This window comes from Falco naumanni, chromosome 1 (genome assembly GCF_017639655.2).
Source record: "Falco naumanni isolate bFalNau1 chromosome 1, bFalNau1.pat, whole genome shotgun sequence".
In the NCBI taxonomy this organism is placed as follows: Eukaryota; Metazoa; Chordata; class Aves; order Falconiformes; family Falconidae; genus Falco; species Falco naumanni.
Window position 1 is genome coordinate 88354346 of NC_054054.1, and position 20564 is coordinate 88374909.

At 52.5% G+C, this 20564-nt stretch overlaps 1 protein-coding gene across 1 annotated transcript; it reads left to right on the plus strand.

The window, feature by feature from the left end:
- Positions 1–1031: 1031 nt before the first annotated feature.
- MMP11 (matrix metallopeptidase 11) lies at positions 1032–20466 on the plus strand. The gene is made up of 8 exons (XM_040582421.1): positions 1032–1121; positions 10186–10436; positions 11687–11830; positions 12904–13037; positions 15890–16137; positions 16456–16669; positions 18033–18290; positions 19238–20466. The coding sequence occupies exons 1-8, from the start codon at positions 1032–1034 to the stop codon at positions 19369–19371; spliced, it is 1473 nt and encodes a 490-aa protein (XP_040438355.1). The 3' UTR covers positions 19372–20466.
- Positions 20467–20564: the final 98 nt, after the last annotated feature.

A 20564-nucleotide genomic window follows, 5' to 3' on the forward strand; every position in this document is an offset into this window, starting at 1 on the left:
TAATATAGTCTGGGATGTCAGGAAGCCTTACCCACCCCCTGCACACCAGCACAGGCAGCTGGAGATCAAAGTTTTCTTATTTGCATACATTTCTTGAAACAATTTGCAGCTAAACTCAGTCTACTGAGGGGATGCTGACACAGCCCAGGGCTTCTCCCATAGAAAGAGGAACCGAGAAACCAGATCTGTGCATTGCTGCTTCCATCTCCAGGTGGCTGAGCAGATGGAGGCTTTGGCATCTCCAAAATGGGGAGCTGCTCCCTTCCTTCCCTTCCCTTCCCTTCCCTTCCCTTCCCTTCCCTCAGCATCCTGCACAGCAAAAGATTTCTTGGAAATGGTAAGTGAAGGGCTAGGCGCACACAGATGGCTCTAGTGGAGCCCTGCACAGGCAAAGCAGGGACGCAGACACATTTAAACCCAGAGATCAGATATTCCCCACGGGGACTGAGTGGTCTCGGTGCGTTCTGAGGGTCTAGTTGGATTGGGTTTAGTCCTTGGTACCCCGAGGCAGGAGAGGTGAAAGACACTTTTAACTGACCCGTTTAAAGCCGTCCCAATCCAGGCAGAAGCCAGCAGCAAGACTGGAAGCACTGACACCGGGCTTGGGCGGCTCCAGCCGCTGCTCCCTCGCCTTCGGATGCAAAAACCCGGCGGCGCTGCAGTGTATCGCCCCCGGGGCGCAGTGCGTGACCCCACGGGCACTCGCAGGGACCTCCACAGCCTGCTTGCGGTGGGCACCCGGTTACACGGGGCCGGGCAGGCGCGGGAGGGGGGTCCGTGGGGTCCCGCCCGTCCCGCCCCGCTGCGCTCCGCCCCGCTGCCGGGGGCGGTGGGGCGGAGCGGGGCGGGACCCCCCTCCCGCGATGCCGGCGGGCCGTGTCCCCCCGGCCCGTGCAGCCGCGGCTCGGGGAGAACAAAAGGCAGGAGCGGGAGGAGGCGCGGGGAGGAGGGCAGGCGGCTACGGGGGGGTATAAAGAGCTCAGCGGGGATCCCCCCCCCGCCCCATGTCCGAGCCCGCTCCACTGCCCGGCATGGCCCGTCCGCCGCTGCCCGCTGCCGCGCTGCTGGCCGCCGCTTTGCTGCACTGCGCGCCCGCCGCTCCCGCCCGCCGCCACAAGCCGGTGAGTTGGGACCACCCGGTGCCTCCCACCCCCGGTGCTCCGTGTCCCCGGCCGAGTCCCAGCCGCCCCTTGCCCCGCCGCTCTCCGGTGCGGCCCCGAGAGGAGCATCTACCCGGTAGAGCCTCCGCTGAGCGGGGTGAGCCTTCCCCCCTTCCACCCCCCCAGGCCGTCCCCGGGATGCCGGCAGCGGGCAGCGCTGCGCCGCCGGGAGACACCGGCCCGGGGACCCCCGCTCCGCGGGCTCCTCCTGGCGTGTTAGGGGAGTTTCCACAGGCGTGCTGCCGTCTGCGGAGCGAGGGAAAAACAAGGGGAAAATGGGACAAGGAGGCTTTACAAGAGGACACGGGATCCCCCTTCCTGTGAAGGCAGCAGAGCACTGGCTGCCTCTAACGGCACCCCCCGCCTGCTGTGCGGGCAGCGCCGAGGAGCGTTACGGGGAGGCTAAAGGGATGAGTCGAAGGAGCAGGCAGGAGGGGAGCGGCGGGGCATGCCTGCCAGATCCCAGCACCTGGGACGGAGCTGCGAGCAGCTGGGACTGCTGCCGCCGGAGAAGAGCAGCAGCGTGCGAGGGATTTGGGGGACGGGAGAAGACAGAGAGCTCCTTGTGCTGGGAATGTGTGCCTGTGTAATCGGGTTATTATATACATGCGCTTCGCTAGTGCGCCATAAAATAATGATAGAGTAAATACCCAGTAGCAGCCCAAGGGGATTAGTTCAGGTTCTGTCGATGGTTTTATTATCAACTCTGTCATCTGAGTACTTCTAACTTGGCTGTTAAGTACGCTGTGGGCTGGAACTTGGCACAAAGCAGCCTTGGCCCCCAAAATACTTGTATTATTCCAAACGAAATGTCCCTGCATTTGGCTGTACTCTGCCTCTGAGGAAGGTGAGGTGAGCACTTGGGCAGTAGCACTCTGCTGCACCCCAGTTATGACACTGCTCTGTGGATTTCATCCCTATCTGAATGCAGCAAGTGGTGGGCTGGGAGGACAGAGCTCCACCTGAGTAAAGCTGGAGACCACTGGTTCCTGCATTCTGCAGGGATGTTGGCTGGGCTGGGGGCTGCCTCAGACTCTGCCAAGTCCAAGCGGTGGAGCTGCTGCTCCTGGAGGGACCTGCACAGCCTCTGGTCCTAATCTTGCTGCCAGCAAGGACCCGTGCGGGATTCCCAGGGAAGGGAAAGCCAGCCTGGGTTTCACACTGTCTGAACTTGGGTCTGGTCCAGCTGTGACATGCACTATTCATCTGCTTTTGCCAGTGCTCCCAGCTGCTGAGTGACTGCAAAGGTTGCTGGGGCTCATCTGCCTTGGCCAGTGCCCCTTGAATGGGGGGAATACACCAAACTGCTGAAAAGCACAGAGTTAATACAGGGGTCTAGGTCTACTCAGGCTCCCAAGTCCATCTAATCCACCACCACACTCCTGAAGAAGGTCCCCACACCTGGGTAGCGTGCTGCCCAGAGATGGTTTCTTCCTCATCTCGGGCTAATGCTCTGCATCATGAGTGCTAATACTTTCCTCTTGGCTGGAGTAATTCCAGGTGATGCTTCTACAGGTATGTTTTGTTCTGGGACATCTTGTGCTTGTGTGTTTGAGCAGCCATCTGGAGCTGGGGATTTCGGATCAACTCAGTCTTTGCAGAGATGGTGACTGCATTGGTTTGGGGTTGGAAATGGACAGATGCTTTCTCCTTTCAAACAGCAGTTCTCTCACCCCAAATAGCTGCCCTTTTGAGTTCCTTATCTGGTGTCAAGGCTTCTGAAGGTTATTCTACTGCCTCTGAGGTAAAGCCAGCATCACGGTGGTTGCTCTCGCATATGATGTAAGTAAATTGACAGCTGTGCCCCCCACTCCTCTCCTGCCTGGGGTATGCATGTCAGTGTGGAACAGCTGAAATGGGATTGCTGGGCTCACAGTGTTGTGTTTCCGGCCTCAGCCCTTCTCTACACTCTCTTACTAGAGAGCTCTGCCATGCATGTTCACTTCTCTGGCTACTTTGAGCCTCCTTGCAAAGAGATGTTTCCCTATGTCTAATAGCAGCTAATTTCCTGTTGGGGCACCTTTTGCTGTCTGGCGATGAATGAGAAAGGAGCCGAGGGGCTGTGCTGGGAAAAGCTCAGCCTCACTCCTACAAGACAGACAATGGTGACTTCCTCAAACTGTGCTAGTAGATGGGGTGGGCAAGGACTGCCCTAGGTGCAGCAGGGTGCTGCATCATGGCTATTTGGTGCTCCAAAACCAAGTCACAACATCAGTAACTGAGGGGGGAGGGAATCAAGGGCTAAGATTCACTTTAAAGCCAGGCTACACAGGGCAAGTTGCAGGACCTGTGTTCTTTGTAGTAAACCCTGTAGATCTCCTCCACTTTTACATTAATGCCTAAAGAAAGAAAGAGAAAACTGAGAGCAGAATACAGGCTGTGTCTGGTGTCCACTGTAAAACTTGAGAACAAAAGATCTGCAGTCCTCGGGGCAGTGCACACGCAGACACTGAATTCCTGCATTGCTTTCGGCTCCCCTGGGAAATCAAAGTCAGTCCATTTGCTGGGAAACTGTCTCTCTGTGGAGAAGTGGTAGGCACACTCCCAGCTGCCAGTATAATCCCTCAGGACCCATATCCTGCAGCTCTTGCCCTGAACCCAGCAGGTTCCCCACTGGAAGCACGGTGCTGCCTTCCCTGCAGCCCAGGAGCCGGGGAGGCTGCCTGCCTTGCTCAGGGCTGAGGCAGCTTCTGCACGAAGGGTTTGATTTGCACTCTTTGATTTGGCTATTTAAATACTGCCAGTGAGTGAGTGTGTGTTGGTAATTTTAGGCATGTTTATCCTCTGCTGTGGGAGAGACTCAAGACACATGTAAGCAGTTATTTTCCAGCGGGTTTGTTATGTTTGAGCTTTCACATGCAACACACATGCATAACCCTGCAGTGTAGGAAGACTTGGGGTATGCAGCTGGTGAAGTGCACTCACTGGGGAGGGAGAACAGAGCAGGGAGAAGAGAAGCACTTTGGGGAGGATCCTCCACTCCAGCTCATGCTGCACTTTACTTGCTTCCCCCATGTGTATCCTGCCCTGGCACCATAACCTGGGGGGCTCAGCAGAAGGCGGCTGCACTGCATAGGTCTTGTTTAAAAAGAATCTTCCATGGAAAAATTGTTCTGCAGAGACTTTTCACACCAGAGACACTGTCAGCTCTTTCCTACTAATCCCAGATATGTGGACAGGTAAATGAAGGGTTCCTGGATAATCTTATATCAGGGATGGCCCAGCTTGTAACATGAATGGAAGCACTGCTGAGTGTGCACATAGCTGTCCAGTAAAACAAAAAGCAAAGCATTTCAGGGGTTCACTAAGGGCCACAGACATGTTTTTAGAGGTTCACTGAGATCCTCATGCAGATGAGATCCACAAGAACAGAAGGTGACCAGACTTCCTCCTCATCTTAGAGGGATTTGGGCAGGAGAGAGACATCACCATCTTACAAAAGTGGCTCTGTGAGAATTAGAAGCGGGGGGGGGGGGGGGGGAAATCTCAGACATCTCCAGGACATTGGGCAGAGGAACAGTGCTTGTCTTGTGGGTTTGGAGATCCCAGCCTGCACATGTGAGCAGCATATGCTCCCTGAGGGCAGAACATCCCCCCCCATAGCTCTGAAGAGGGCTGCAACTGTGCCAGGTAGCTGTACCTTGTGGGACATCTCCTGGCTGTTGTCCTTGGGCTGGGCACTGGTAGCTCATTGCTTACCTTAGCTTGGATGTAATCACACAACAAACAAAACATCTCAACCCCCCTTCCTCCTCTACCTGGAGTGTGCCACATCCTAGAGTGGTTTCTTGGTTTCAAGGGATTTCTAGGTCTTCAGATGAAGGGCTCTTGAAACCTTTTGCTATCCTGGCATCCTGGGGCTTTTTTGCTTTGTAAGTACTCCTGTTTCTGGCAAACTGTTGCTTGGGTGACACCAGCAGCTTGGTTGTGGTGTTGTTGATGGACTAGACTCACAAACTGTCACGTAATTAAAGTGATAATAAAAATAGTCCTGTGGTGTTTATTCATTTGCTTTCTCTTGTTACATCAGAGCCTGGGTCTTCTCATTCTGTCTGTGGGCATAAACATTTGCAGTCCATAATGTTTCATGTTCCACGTTGCTTAGGAAAAATAAACATTTTCCTTCTCTTGTTGCCAACAACAACTACCACCAACTAATCTGGAAACAAACTGTCAGGTCCCAGGAGGTGGTACTTGATGGTGCCACAGAGTATGGGAAGTGAGCAGAGGGGAACCTCCAACTGTGTATGCACAGCCAGGCACTGTGGCACCTCCCATTTGGCCTCATTTGGCTGAAGTTTGGCCTTTGCATTGTCCCTGGTCCTGTCTGCAGCAGAATCGGGCTACAGCCCAGCATGAAGGAGTTAGTCCTGTAGCAGAAGTATTTTGTGTAAGCAAAGACTTCATAGTTAGAGGGGTTGGGACACTCTGCCTTGTTCTGGGGAAGGCAGGATCAATAAACCTGTGGCTTTGCCTGGGTATTGTTTCCACTGAGTTTCCATTGTTTCCACTAACTGCCTTTACCAGGAGCATGCTTAGCTCAGGTTCTGACCAGACCACAAATATAATCCATTTCTGCTGTGAAATTTCAGCTGCAGCATTAGTACCTTCCAAGGCCAGTCTGCTTCTGGGACACAACCTGACTAGAGTGGAGCTGGCTCCAGTTTTACCACTAACCATCAGCTGTAGCCGCACTTTTAAGTCCAACTCCTGAAAGTCTATGCTGGACTGGGAGGCAGGCTGGCTGTAAAGCTGGCTATGGTACGCTGTGCATGAGGACAACAATGCTGATCTTGGACAGGAACATTGCTGTAGGCTGTTAAGGGGTGCGGGGCCTCTGGGGGGCACAGCCACCCAACAGTGGACAGAAATGGGGTGAGAGAACTGTCTACATGAGAACTGCAGAAGAAAGCATCTCTGCTCTCCCTCTCCACACATTGAATTAAGGGCAGGAGCGCTCCAAGATGCAGGCTCATAGATGGAAGTAGGATAATGTTACTAGCTAAACAGGCAGCAAACACCAAAGCCTTGACAAACACTCTGAGTAACAGAAGGAGAAAGAAGGGAGAAATGGAAAAGCAGCAGCAGAAAGGATGGGGAGGTGGGAAGAAAGCACATGAGCTCATCTCCTAGTAGAAGAGGAAACAGCCTCGAATGACAGGGGAAGTATCCAAGACTGATGGGATTCACGTTGTAACTTGTGCAGGCACTCCTGTCTGACGGGAAGAGGGGGGGAGGTTCTCCTTTCATGTCCATGTTGCAGAAGCAGGCAGGAGCCCAGGTAATTAGGTACACAGCAGAGGAGGCAAGTTTAAGTTCAGGGCAGGCAGCAGAGGATGGACCCAGGCAGAGGAGAGCACTGGGTTTGTCAGTACCAGGCACTGACCTCACTCTTGAGGTTATTTATACACAGCATTGCTGATTCTCCATGTAGCTGTGCTGCTCCGGCTGCTTCTTCTCCTGGGAGGCTCTGGAGGGCGAGTGCTACCCAACACAATGAGGTTAAAGATGCTTCTGGCTCCTCGGGATGGCTGGGACACTTCCTGGGAAGTTTGGCTGGTGTTCGTCTGGCCCCAGCAGACCCAGAAGTGATGGCTGTTGTATCACATCACTTGAGGGCTGATAAAGCTGCGAGGAACTGAGTGAGCAGTCTGTACCTCCACTGCGGTTTCTGCTCTCCCATGGGATCTGTCCTTTCCCTCCTGTTCCCTTTCAGCCTTTTGGTCACAAGCTGCAGGAAGAGGCACTTTCTTTGTGAGGAACTGCGGCCAGCCTGCAGCACTCTTTGTGTATAGCTTTGCTTCTCTGCTCTGTTTACTGCCCTCAACCCTTGGTTTCAGGCCTGGCAGCCCCTCTGTGCTCATGTTGTGCAGACATTTTGCCGTTCAGTCTCTATTGCAAAGCCCTGACATCTTCCCTTGGCTAAAAACTGTCTGTTTCCATGCGCAGCAGCCACCCCTGACTGTGGGTTTTGCTAGGAAGGGCAGTACAAGAGGCTGCACACGTTTAGCTGGCTCTGCACTCAGCTGGTCTGAAGGCCTGCCCTGGGTTGCAGGGATTTGCCTTTGCTTTTGTCCTCCGGTGGCGGATGAAAGCAGTGGGGATGCCCTGATAGTTACTCAGCAACACTCCTCATTCTCTCTTCACAGGTCTGTAGTAGCTTCAGCAGCAGCACAGCCCTAAGCAAACCCCTAATCATTCAGCTGGGGCATTATACCATAGCTCAGGAGAGCAAAGCCAGATCTTCCCAGAGGAGGGTGGCTTTAGTGCTGGGTGGGAAGGATGCAACTGTAAGCGAGAGGACGTTATCTACGCCTTGGGAAGTGCCTGCAGTGAGGTGTGTCCAGCCAAGGAGACCAAAATCTCCAGCCTGACGTGTCTCCTGAGCATTGTTTGGCAAGTGGTTTCTGCCTGTCACATTTCCCCTTGCTGGCTGTGCCTGCAGTGGCATTTTCCAGCCCTTTCCTGCTATGGTGCTAATGTCGGTGCAGTGACGACAAGGAGAGACTTGCTGTTTGTATAGGGGCACAGTGAGTACACGGGGCAGCCAGGCAGGTCTTGCCTCCTGCCTCCACCCAAAGCTGTTTGCAGGGGGGGCACAGTGTCCCCTCCCAGGGCCTGGTCTCAGCAGAGGGTCGGCAGCCAGGAGCAGGAAGGATCCTGCCTAAGGCAAGGTGGGGTTTGGGTAACTGGAAGCTGGGATTCATGCCAGTGGCCTTGAGCTAACCAAAGAGGACAGAGAAAGCCTACCCCAGGTCTGCCTCTAAAACATGGGATCTGTTGGGGTGAGAAGGAAACAGGCAGTTCCTCCTCCCTCTGCTCCTGCTTGGAGGAGAGCAGTACTTTCTGGTATATGCCACTGCCCCCAGACGGTAAGGCAGCAACTGGCCGTCCTGGGAGACCTGGGAATGCACTTAGCAGAGCCAAGACAAAAAAACAGGGGTAAGATTATCTGGGTCAGCCTCAGCCCGCCCACCTACCTGGGCAACTCCTGAGCGTTTCCCAGTGGTCCCCGTTCCACAGCGAGAGCTTTCCCCAGGATCCACCTCCACTCTCCCATGTGCCTCAGAGACTCTGTCCTGCACCTCCTGGTCCTGGGAAAACAGACACATTCATCACCCCATGCCCTCGGGCAGCAGGACCTGCCTCTAGTGGCAGCGGGTACTCCTGAGCACACCCAGGAGCAAGGAGAGCCAAGTGGCCCTCCAGGCTGGGCTTTGGAAACACAGCTGCCATTATGCTGGGTGCCAGGCAACTCTTGGAGTGCTCCTCACAGAGAGACAGGTACCTTTGATCTGGCAGGGCTCCAGCGTTCAGCAGGAGCAGCCCAGTGCAGACATGTGTGGGACAGACCAGCCCATATTCACTCCTCCCACTAAAGCACTGGATGGATTCTCGATGCCATGGCTGGTGGCTTGGGTAGGCTTTGCTGTTCGGGATGTAAAACAGCTTTCTCGCTTTGCACATGTTGATGATGTGGTTCCCATAGTGTGTGAGAGTGCACTGGGACACCAGGACTGGGTCAATGGTTTCTAAGGCAAAGGCTGGCAGTACCAAGCCACCGAGGGAATCTGCCTGGCTGGGGAGGATAAGCCAGCAGGCTGGAGTAGTGACAGACACATGGAAAGCCTAAACTGACACATGGACACCTAAACTGCACCTTGTGTGACCTCCCTGGCTCCTTTGTCCATCTGTGCATTGCTCAGAGGCACGGGGCCACTGTAGAGTTGGGAGCTCGGTAGCGGAATTAATGCCAAGGGCTTCACACTTCATTCCAGCCCGCATGAATGGGTTCATTGTAGGGAACAGAGTGGTGGCAGCACGCAAATTACACAGCATCATGGCAGCTCTGGCATTATGCCATCCTGGCTTTCATTCACATCCTTGACAGGGCAGCAGCCAGGAGAGCTGGCCTGGAAGAAGACAGCTCTTTGCAGGGGAGGGAAGGGGACTCCTAAACCCCAGGTCCTCACTCGAGAGCCCTGTAGGATGGAACCTGCCTGTCCAGGTAGAGATGTGTCACTGCAGTGTCTCAGCTGCTCCTGCTGCTCCAACACCTTTGAATTTGCCTGCAAAGAATCAGGGAAAAAAGTCTGCATTTGGACCTCTGGCTTGTGCAGTGTGGTGATGCAGGGACCAAGTGTCTTTCACTCCACATGCCTCACAGCAGGTGGGGGATTATGCTTAGGTAATGCTTCATGGTGGCCCCATAGTCCTGCAGTCAGGTGAGAAACCAATGGAAATCAGCTAATTAGCATTAATTAATGTTGCCAAGAGGAACTGTGCTTTTCCAACTAAGTGTGGGAGAGCCCAGGTGATGTTATCCCCAAGCAAAATCACAGGTGCAATGAGGCAACAGGGTATGGTCCTGTCCCACCCTACCTACAGAGTCAGTGACCTCAGGCAGTGGTGGGGCTGTGGGACAGTTCCTGCTGCTCTCTGCCCCATGGGCTCGACTGTCATGCCCCAGATCCATGTGTCTGGCTCTCCAGCTTGCAATGACCCCCAGCCATGCTGAAAACCTGCTCACCATGCCAGGACAGCAAGGAGACACTATGGAAATGACAATGGGGAGCACAGTTGTGTGCTGGGTACTAAAGGCTTCCTTCCATTAATATCACCTCTACCCAGGGCCAGGAGGGAATAAAGTATGTGGGGCAAAGGGGGAGAATTTACTCCCTAGTGATTTGTTTCATTTTTGAAGGGCCTGGTTCTCATCCACAGCTTGCAAAAACATTTCCTGCTGGTCAGCTGCCAAGGAAAAGAGGACCAAAAATAGCCCAGTGCTTCGGGGATGCCATGGTGGCATGACACTGTCTCGCAGGTGTGACTTGGCCTTGGAGCAGCAGATTCCAGGGAAGGGAAGATGTTTGTGGGAAGCAGTTTGTGCCCTAGCAGCAGGGGAACAGCCCCAGGCAGGGGTGGAACTCACCAGTGCAGGACTGCTGTGGGCAAACATTTGCCGCTCTGTATGAGGACATCTCTTCCCAGGCACTGAAGTCACAGCTTTGCTTTTCTCTTTTAGGATGTGTCTCGAAAGCATCACACCTGGAAGGAGCAGAGTCCTTGGCTGTCTTCCTTGGTGAACGCTGCGGGGACCGGTGTTCCTGCTAAGGGCTTCCCTGTGGGTGTGGATGAGCAGGCTGCACACTGGAACCCACCTCGGTGTGGCGTGCCGGACCTCCCAGTGTTGCCGGACAGCCAGAATGGGCGGAACCGGCAGAAGCGGTTTGTCCTCTCTGGTGGACGCTGGGACAAGACCGACCTCACCTACAAGTAAGACAGGCCTGAAATGGGAGTCAGGCTGGGTTGCTTCTCCCTCCCCAAACCTCTCAGTCTGATGTTCCCTGGAGCACAGCACACTGTGATGTGACCATAAAAGCTGGAGGGCAGCCAGGGGGCAGGGGAACCACGTGCTGAACCACCAGCAGGGTTGTACCTAGCACCTCTACATCCCCTCATGCACATGCTCCCATAAACACAGCTGCCCACCCACCCCTGCCCAAACACATTCTGCACAGCCATTGCATCACCCCTCAGTCAGTTCCACATCAACAACTCCATGCACATATTTTCACTTCCCTACATCAAACCCCTGACACGTGCCAAGATGAGCCTCCACCATCAGCCCTCTCCTGCTGGCCTTTACCCCCACAACCACCCTGCTGTAGGCTCACCTCACAGTTTATTTTTAAAAGACCTTTGTATTCAGCTGTTACTGATGTTCCCATAAACACAACTTCAGTGTAAAGTTTTGTCCTGATCACCCCACACATTCTCAATTGTGAAACTGCTCAACAGTTTTGTGGGAGGGTTGTGCTGCCTCCCCAGTTGCCCACAGGGGTTTGAGTGGAAAAGTGAGCACACTCGTATGGACCTTGACAGCATGTAAATAATCTTTTGTTGAATTAAACACAGGAGACAGTTCCTCGTAGCATTAGGGGGCTGTAGATAACAGAAAGGCTTCTTGCTTTTTTTTTTTTTTTTTTTTTTTTGTCAACAGTGTTACAGAAAGAAACAGAGACTAACATACACCAACATTGTTAATGGAAGGGAAAGAAAGCCCCCTTTGTGGCAGACCTTATAGTCTTCCTGTTATAGGAGGGCAGAAGAGGCAGCAGCTGCTCTGAGTGAGCCCAGGTTTCCAGGGGCAAAAAATGCAGAGACCGAGGAGGAGAAATCACATCACACTGCTCCCAGGCGCCTCCAGGGGGGTGAACTCACAGGGACAGACTTGGGAAATGCTCCAGCACTTCAATCCAGAAAAACACAGATCTGCAAAGCTCTCCAGAGAGCTCACCTCTGGCCCACCAGCCAGAGGGTTTCAACACCGATGAGATTTACCTGCTGCACATGTTACTTGGAAGAGGGTGCTGGACCAGTGGTTGTATGGATTGGCGATGTTCTGGTGCTGAGTGAGAGTGGCAGCCCTAGTGATGTTGATCCTGCAGCTAGTGTCTTCATGACATCAGTGTCCATGGGACAGCAGGTGATGCTCTTCTCATCCAGTGTCTGTTGCCTTTCAGAATTATCAGGTTCCCATGGCAACTTGTAAAAGCTAAAGTGAGAAGGACCATTGAGGAAGCTTTGAAAGTCTGGAGCGATGTGACCCCGCTGACCTTCACTGAGGTGCAGGAGGGACGGGCTGACATTGTCATTGATTTCACAAGGTGAGCATGGTGAGCAGCAGCACCCTCCTCCCAGACAGAGAGGCAACCTTACACGCAAGACCCCAAGCCTCTAACCAGAGCCGAGAGCTGCTGGCACACAACTTAGGCACTTAAATGGAGGCTCATATATCTGCTTTCAGACACCAGGGTTTTTTTGGTTTTGGTTGTTGTTTTTTTTTGTCAGCTGTGGGCTGCTTGGTGTAAGTGCAGCTCTTCCATGCTGGCTGCGCACAGTACCGTTACTGATCATTCATTAATTTTCCTGGTACATTTAAATTTCTCTGCCTGCAGGCTGTTTTTTAAGTGTTTGTTTTGACTTTCCATCTTCAGGTCCTCCATCCTGTCCCTTGACTGAACGATGTAACTGTCTGCCCAAAGACAAATATAGTTTCTTGGTTAAATGAATCTTGGCTCCCAGCCCTGAAATTCACTTTTGGCATAATATGCATGGGGGCAAAGACTTCCCTCTGCTGCATGTTTGCACAAAACTAATAAAAGCAATGGAGACCGTCCAAGCAGTGATGCGATTTGCATGCTGTGTATTTGCCTGTGCTTCCCTCAGCTCTCTAAAGTGGCCACATCTCTCACGGGCTTCCTTTGCTTGTCAACAGCGAGCTTGGCTTGAGTGAGGACCTGAGGGTTTCTCTGTGTTCGCTGCTGGATGCCCCTCCATATCCCCCTGCCACTCCTCAGCTATTTTGACTTAATCTTGCCTTGAGCAGTCACCTCCTTAATTCTTCAGGCTCAACGGTCAGCTTTGGGCTGGAAGCTGAACAGGGGGAGGAGAGAAACATCCCTGAGAAAACACACAAACTCCCCAGGGCTTGGTGTAATTGAGCTCTGCTTCCCCAGGGCTTGGTGTGACTGAGCTCTACTTCCTTAGTGCCCCAATGGAGAACCAGGTTTGTGGCAATCAGAAGGGCTCTGAGCAGTTGTTCTAGACTGGTGGGGTGAACTTGGGATGGGAGTGAGAGCTGCTGCCCCTCGCAGTGGCTCCCCACCTTTGGCCATACAATGCTGTTCACTAGAGATACATGGCTGTTTGTCTGAGGTGCAATGTGTCTTCCCTCCAGGTACTGGCATGGAGACAACTTGCCTTTTGATGGGCCTGGAGGGATTCTGGCACACGCGTTCTTTCCCAAGACACACCGGGAGGGAGATGTCCATTTTGACTATGATGAGACCTGGACGATTGGGAATAACCTGGGTACGGTACTGTTTCAAGGGGAGCTGTGGAGGCTCCAGGACACTTATTGATGCACTTGTAAATAATTCTGTTGTGGTCTAAACAGGGACCCTCTAAAACTGAGAGGCAACAATCATTTTTGTGGTGTGCATTGTTGTCGCCCACCACTTACAAGCCTACTGTTAGTATTCATGTCTTTTCTTCTCATCTTTCAGCCACAGCAAAGCCTGTGTCCAGCCCCAGGACCCTGGCTTCCCAGTGGGCTCCCCCTGGGCAGGGGAAGCAAGAGAGATGACTCTGCCCAGCCACGTGCCCTGTCACTTGGGAATTGCACCCAGCATTGGTAGGAGCTGTTAGAAATAAAGTAGGGAAAGGATGAAGGAAAACAGGCTCAAGCACCAGGTGACACAATTGTCTTCCAAAGCACAGCCTCAGCCCCAGCCCCTGCACACACTGTTCACCATCTGTGCTCAGACAAGTCCATAAAGGGAAACTACACAGGCTCCAGCTCTGTCCCTGTGGCCTGGGAATGCTCTGACCATAAACAATACCGCATCAAGTCAAGACTTTTTTTTTCTTTTTTTTTGCTTCTTTTTGCTAATAATATATCCAAGCTGGTAGCTTTCTGCTTAGGCACTCAGGGTCCAGTGTCACAGTATCTCATGAGATACTTCGGTACTGCCTGGGACCATCTGGATCAGTGCCCAAAGCATTAGCATCAGCAGGACCCACCAAAATTAACCCAAGTTAGCCCATCCTCCTCTTTCGCAGTTTATCTACAGTGACAAACAACCACAAAGCCCAAGTTAAACTTCTGCTTCTCAGGGGTTTCCCAAACGTTTTGTCCATGTCAGTGTTCAGGGCTCAGATGGGCTCCCCCAAAGTCCACGTCACTGTCAGTTGTATGCCAGCCTGACTCTCTGCGTGGGGCACAAGACTGCTATGTCTCCAACGCTGCCCATGCTGACCCAAAACGAGAACCACAGAGCACCAGACCTTTCTACAAAAGCATTTCTGCTCCTGAGGGAACGGTGAGCTCTGCCCTTTTTCACCTTCTGTTGGGACTGGCTGTGTTGTTGAAGAATTTCCTACATTCTCCCACAAAGACAGTGTCAGAGGCAAGCCAGGAACTGAAAATGGATGCCAGTTCTCATCAGAATCCAGCCTTGTTCTGTGGCTTTCCCCCCACCCCCTGCATCTTCCACAAATAAATGTTGTAAAGGCTCTTTGCAGCTAACTGCCATTTAATATGCTGAAAAGAGATTTACGATATAAACATGGATAAATCCTTGACTCAGCTGCCAGTGAGACAGGGAAATCCTTGGGCTCATTTTACAGATGGGAGAGCAGAAGTACGAGGAGGGCTAAGGTATGCCCTGAGGTCAACCCCCAGAGTTGTGCAGGAAGCAGGACTCCACGTGGAGGACATTCTCTGAGGGACACAGTGATGCTCCCCAGCACAGCTCCTTCAGGCATGCTGTTGTTCATCTACCCCGGAGCATCTGACAATAGCACAGCTGATCTGCCAACACTGGAAAGCATCAAGTGAGGAGCCTGCCAAGCTAAACAGAAGTGTCTGAAAGTTTGTAATAAATCACTGAATAGAAATCCCACTTTCTCAGCTGACCTAGATATGTTGATTTAATTAGGCCAGTGCTGTACAAATTCATCACTTCAACGTGAAGCTGACCAGCAGAGGAAGACAGGGGCTCACCTTCCCCTCCACCCTTCCCAGGCATTCCTCCCACCTGCATGCTCCCGGTCCCATCCCATCCTGTTCCATCGCATCCTGGTGCTGAGAAGTGACCTGCTCCCTTGGAGCCAGCAGTGAAATCCTGCTTGGAGCAGCGAGGCTCTGGCTGACTCACATCCCTGCCTTTCTCATCACTTGGGCTGCAGCTTGAAGGATTTCTGGCTGAAAGCGAGTGAATGAATATGCTGGGACTTGTCAACAAACAGCCTCTGCTCACAGGCTTTGCTGCTTAATGTGCCTCTCTTCCAGCTTTCCCTGAAATATATCAACTTCAAAAAGGATCCATTGGAAGCTAAGTAACACCTGCCAAACGACACATTTTTGCATACCGAAATCCACTCTTCTCCCTCTCCTTTTATAAATGCTGCAGGGTCGTGTGTTCCTAAAACATGATCTCCCATAAATCTGCTTGAGTCTAGTGAAGAAGGCCCAGCCCTTGACACTGGATATTTTTTAATGGATTTATTTCTAAATGTCACCTTCTTGACACAGTCCACACACAAGCAATAAATGAGCTCCCTCTGCTGTCTCTGTGACAACAGCTATTAGCAAGTTTTAATCCCAGAGCATTCCCTTGCCAAAGCTGGGACATGATCTTCCACAGCGAACATGATCTAAATGTGACCTGATATGCGACAGCTGTAGCCAACAACTGCTGTAAGGTTGAGTGGACAATAAACCATGTTTATCACCCCACCACCTACATCTATGGTCCAGACTTCCTTCTCCGTGCATATTTCTCCTTTCCCAAAGTGTGTGGAAAACCCTTTTCTTCCTGGTAGCCGATGAGCCCCTGGCGACAGAATTGCAAATTACCAACATACCCAGGCTAATACCTGAGTTTTATGAATTCACTCACAGTGCTCCTGAACCAGTGGATCTGTTAATTATGCCCTTTGATTCCTTAAAAAACCCACACAAACACGGTGTACATAGGAAAGGTCTAGGAACAACAACCTGTAAGCACGGTAGTGGAGGTAGATTTCTCTCTCCTTGTGTTAAACTCCTCAATGACATACCTCAATGTATTGTCAGTGGCTGGTAATTGGTAGAAGTGACCATAGGAGGCATGTCCCACACACAAGCAGGCAAAATCACCTCCCGTCTTTTCTTTTTGCAGGCACTGACCTCCTGCAAGTGGCTGCTCATGAGTTTGGCCATGTCCTGGGCCTGCAGCACACAGCTGTCTCCAAGTCACTGATGTCTCCTTTCTACATCTTCCGCTACCCACTAAGTCTGAGTGAGGATGACAAGCAAGGTATTCAGTACCTCTATGGGAAACCCAAACTGAATCCCGATCCAACCCCAACTCAGCCAGCAGAGCTGGCCCAGCCAGACCTTGAAACAAATGAGATCACTAATGTGGAGGTGAGTGAACAGCTTGCCCATGTCCTCCTCTAACAGCACAGCTGGGACCGCCCTCACCCAGAGGCCAGCAGCAGGCTTACATGTGGTTTGGTGTTTGTGTCTTCCACTCACGCTGCTGAGCCTGGATCCAGACCCCATGGGCACTGCTCGCCAGCCTGGGGTGTGTGGGGCAGGGATCTTTGGGCAGCACGTGCCCAACCAAAACTGGCTGAAAGCAGGACAGTTGCTTGGACACAGGGACTTCCCATCCTTTGAACCCAGCCTGGGTGAGGGGGGGGTCCCTTGAGTCCAAGCACCTGACCGGCCATGCTTTGACAGTCTTTACAGCCTGACGCTTGCGACACAACTTTCGATGCCGCATCCACCATCCGAGGGGAGCTGTTCTTCTTCAAGTCCCGCTATGTGTGGCGGCTTCGAGCTGGAAGGCTGCAGGACGGCTACCCAGCTCTGGCCTCCCGCCACTGGCAGGGGATCCCCAGCTCTGTTGATGCCACCTTCGAGGACCCTCTAGGCAATATCTGGTTTTTCCAAGGTAAGAGCTGGACTGGGATCAGACGGCTTAGAAATGCATCTCCTTTACTTATGGGTATTCAGGACCCAACAAGTTCCTGGGAGGATAAACCTTCTGGGCATCCTCAGCAATCCAGTGATCCCTGTTATTTGTTTCCTTCTCTGTTTAAATTTTTGAGGCGGGAAGAGAGAAGGAGGGGTCACTTTTATTTTAGATACAGCCAGAATATCCGGTTCTCCTCCTCTGGAATGCAAACATTTGTTTTGAGTCTCTGCCCTGGCGATGCTGCTGGCAGAGGAGGAAGAAAACACTTGCTTGGTCTTCCCAGCTGTCCTGGGAAGCACTGTGCCAGAAGGGAGCCCCAGACAACTTCACCTGTTGTGAAACTCTTGTGCCTGTGCCCCAAGGCTCTGCTGAGGGGACAGACAGCATCTTCTTTCCTCCTCAGAGACCTGGATGCGGAGCTTCTGTAGTACCCTGAGACCAAATGAGCTTACAGGGATCCTGTCTGCAGAGCCAGGCAACCTCTGGCCACCACAGGGATTAACAATCACCCACAGCAGGGGCAAACCTCCTCCTAGCCATGTCTAGAGTTCAGGGCCAGCAAGAAACCCCATTTCAGCTCCATGTTTTCTTTAATGCTCTTTCCAAGTGTAAATTTAATAGCAAGAATGCAGAATGATGTAGGTACCTAGCTGCCCTGGGTGTACATGCCCTCCCTGTCTGCGCACAGTGAGACTGAGTACCAGAAAGCACAGCACGCTGCTCTACAGGCCGTGTTCCTGCATAAACAGATTACTTAGCACCTGACCTGCGCACAAGGACTTACAGTGCTAAAATTGGCAGGCTCCTAGCATGAGTTAAAATGAGATAAGGGGAAAGTATTACATGCCGTAGGCTAAGTACAGAGATTCCCATTTCAATTTAATCTAGAAATATGCAGCCTCTATTTCAGCTTGGCAACTTCTTCCTGGTTTTTGTAGCTTGCTCCTTTATAGCCCCATGCCCCTTTTATGCCTCTGCATGCCCACATACGTTCTCCTCCAGGCTCTGAGTTTGCAGGGTAGAGGCTGGTCCCTCCAGCCAAGTCTTTTATTGTAACTTCCACAAATAGAGGAAAGACAGCTGCTAAAATGGTCCTCCTTGTCCCATCATTGACACCCTCTGGGCTGGACTGAGATGGGAAGTCAACCCCTTGCACTGACGGCACTTTGGGCACCCATCCGTGACAGTGACCATGACACTGGTGGGGTTTTTGCCTCTCAGGTACAGCTTTCACTGGGAGCTCTGCCAAGGCATGAGCTCCAGTTGTGAGTTCACTGCTGAATTATCAGACTCCAAAGAGCCACTGACCTCTTGTCTCCCTTTTCTGTCTCCTCACCAGATTCTCAGTACTGGATTTATGACGGCGAGAGACGGGTATCTGGTCCCACCCCAATTGTGGAGCTGGGCCTCCCTGCATCCCCTGTGCAGGCAGCTCTGGTGTGGGGGGCTGAGAAAAACAAGATCTATATCTTCAGTGGAGGCAACTACTGGCGCTTCAACCCTCACACCCGCCAGGTGGACAACATCTACCCCAGGGCCATGGCTGACTGGCGCGGCGTCCCTCAGGAGATTGACGCGGCTTTTCAGGATGAGTTTGGTCAGTGCAGCAGGGTTATGGCCTGCTCTGAGGCAGCCAGTCAGGCTGACACCGCTGCCTAGCAGATTTATGCATTTGGTTGTAGTGCACATTTCGGAGCTATAGCATGTGCCATATAGTGTAGAGAGAGAAGGGAAGCTCCCTCCAGTGGGTAGGAAACTGAGGCTTCTCCCATAAAAGTGAGAAGTTCTATCATTTTTAATTGAAACAATCAACAGTTAAGTGTCTGATAGAGAAAATTCAAGCTTCTGACTAAGAAATGGTCAGAGTCCTACTTAGCTGTTACTGCTTCCAACAAAGAAAGTGATGAGAAGACAGCAGAAATGCTGCCCACGCTTCAGCCTAAGCAGCTGTCCTGAATGAACGGGCTGCTTTTGGTGTTGCCTAGTCTTCCCAGATGTGCCCCATGCTGAAGACAGGATGGCAGTGCCACGGAAACACTGTGGACAGCCAGGGTGCTCGGAATGACTGTTGCGGTAACTGCCTCTTTTTGTGGTGACTGCCTCTTTCCTTCCAAAGACGTGGTAGAACGGCTCCCCACTGCTTCCAGATGGGGAATGCAGCTTCCCCATGGCAGCTTCCTTGCAATAACATGCTCTGCAGCAGGTCTTCACAAGCTCCCCGTCATAAGCCCTTTCCAGGTCCTAGATGTCCTCTGCCCTCTCAGGACTGGGTCACTACATGAGTACAGCATATTTAAAACCACCAGGATTATAAAACAAAATCTATCCTGTTTACTCTCCCACCAAAACTAAAATAGTGTGAAAGAACAGTGTAAGCCACAAGCCTGGGTTCAAGCGAAACAAATTTAGCAGTATTTCTTGCCTTTTCCAGGCTCTTTTTTTGGTACTGCACATGCTGCAGAGTGTCAGCTAGAGAAAATGCTAGGAAAGAGCTCTGAGCTGCATGAACCCTGTCTCTTCTAACACTTCCTCTCTCACCCACAGGTTTTGCCTATTTCCTGAGAGGCCGAGATTACTGGAAATTTGATCCAGTCCAGGTGAAAGTGCTGGAGAGCTACCCACGCCAGATCAACCAAGACTTCTTCAGCTGTACACCTTCCTCCAACTCCTTCAGATGAGGGGAATGCCTGTGTCCACCACACTCCCTTTTCACCACCCATACGTTCAGCAGCTACACAGAGGGTTCCTTCTGCCATTTCTGGCCTTCTTGCAGGCTCAGCATCTGACACAACAGATGTCTGTCACAGCAAGTGACAATGTTTGCTCCTCTCCACTTCCAGCAGCCCCAGCTTCAGTTGCTGTCAATGTAAAAGCATCTGCTGCATTCTTCGCAGGCAAGAGCAGCCACTAAGCCCTTAACATGGCCATGCTTTTCAAGTGATAGCATCCCAAAAGCCATCAAGCCAACCTGGAATGGGGTCACGCTCCTAATTAACCCAGACCCCATCCTTTAGAACTGATCCGATGGCATTTCCTATGTTTACATGGCTCACAACAGCAGTCTTTTGCTGCTCCAGATGTTGACCTGGGAAGAGGGCTTTCACTGAGACACCTCCCTCAGCCTTAGTCAGAGGCTTTGAAGGACACAGACCATACCTGCAGAGGACTGCAGACGTGCAGATGCTGCCAGGGTCACTTCACTGGGGCTGCAGCAGTGGCTGCTGGGACCCTGCCATAGCCCTACTCCTGGTTTTACGTTGTATGAATAGTACGCATTAGGATTTTATACTGATTTGTACATAGACAAGGGGCCCCCTTCCTTCCACGGTGCTGGGTGCCAGTGCTGGACGCTGCCCCGTCGCTCCCTGTGCTCATACCGAGTTAGGTTTCCCCGTCCTGGGTTGCTCACACCTGCACTGATGGGTCTCATACCACCATTCCCGGTCTGCCTGGACACCAGGCTGGGGGCTGACACCGTACAGCCCTACTCCCACTCTTTGCACACCCCTCGTTGCTACATAACCTTATGCCAAATAACACCAAAGGGGCTACGGCCGGTTTCTTTCCAACCTACCCGTGCCGCGCCTGGGTGACCTGCTGGAGGCAGCGCAGCGAGCGGCCTGGGGGCGCGGAGGGTGGCAGTGACCGTGGCCGCCCCACCGCCGGGGGTCTCGGTGCCGGCCGCTCCGCATGAGCGCAGCTGTAAATGTTTGTAGACCGTGTACATCCCCCCACTCCCCACCTACACGTACACACGCGTGTGTGAGTACCGCCTGTATTTATGTACCGCCCCGCGTCAATAAACCGCCTCTTTTCTAAGCACCGCCCGTCCGGGCCGCCTCCCGCCGCGTTCCCGCTAGCGGAGCCCTCC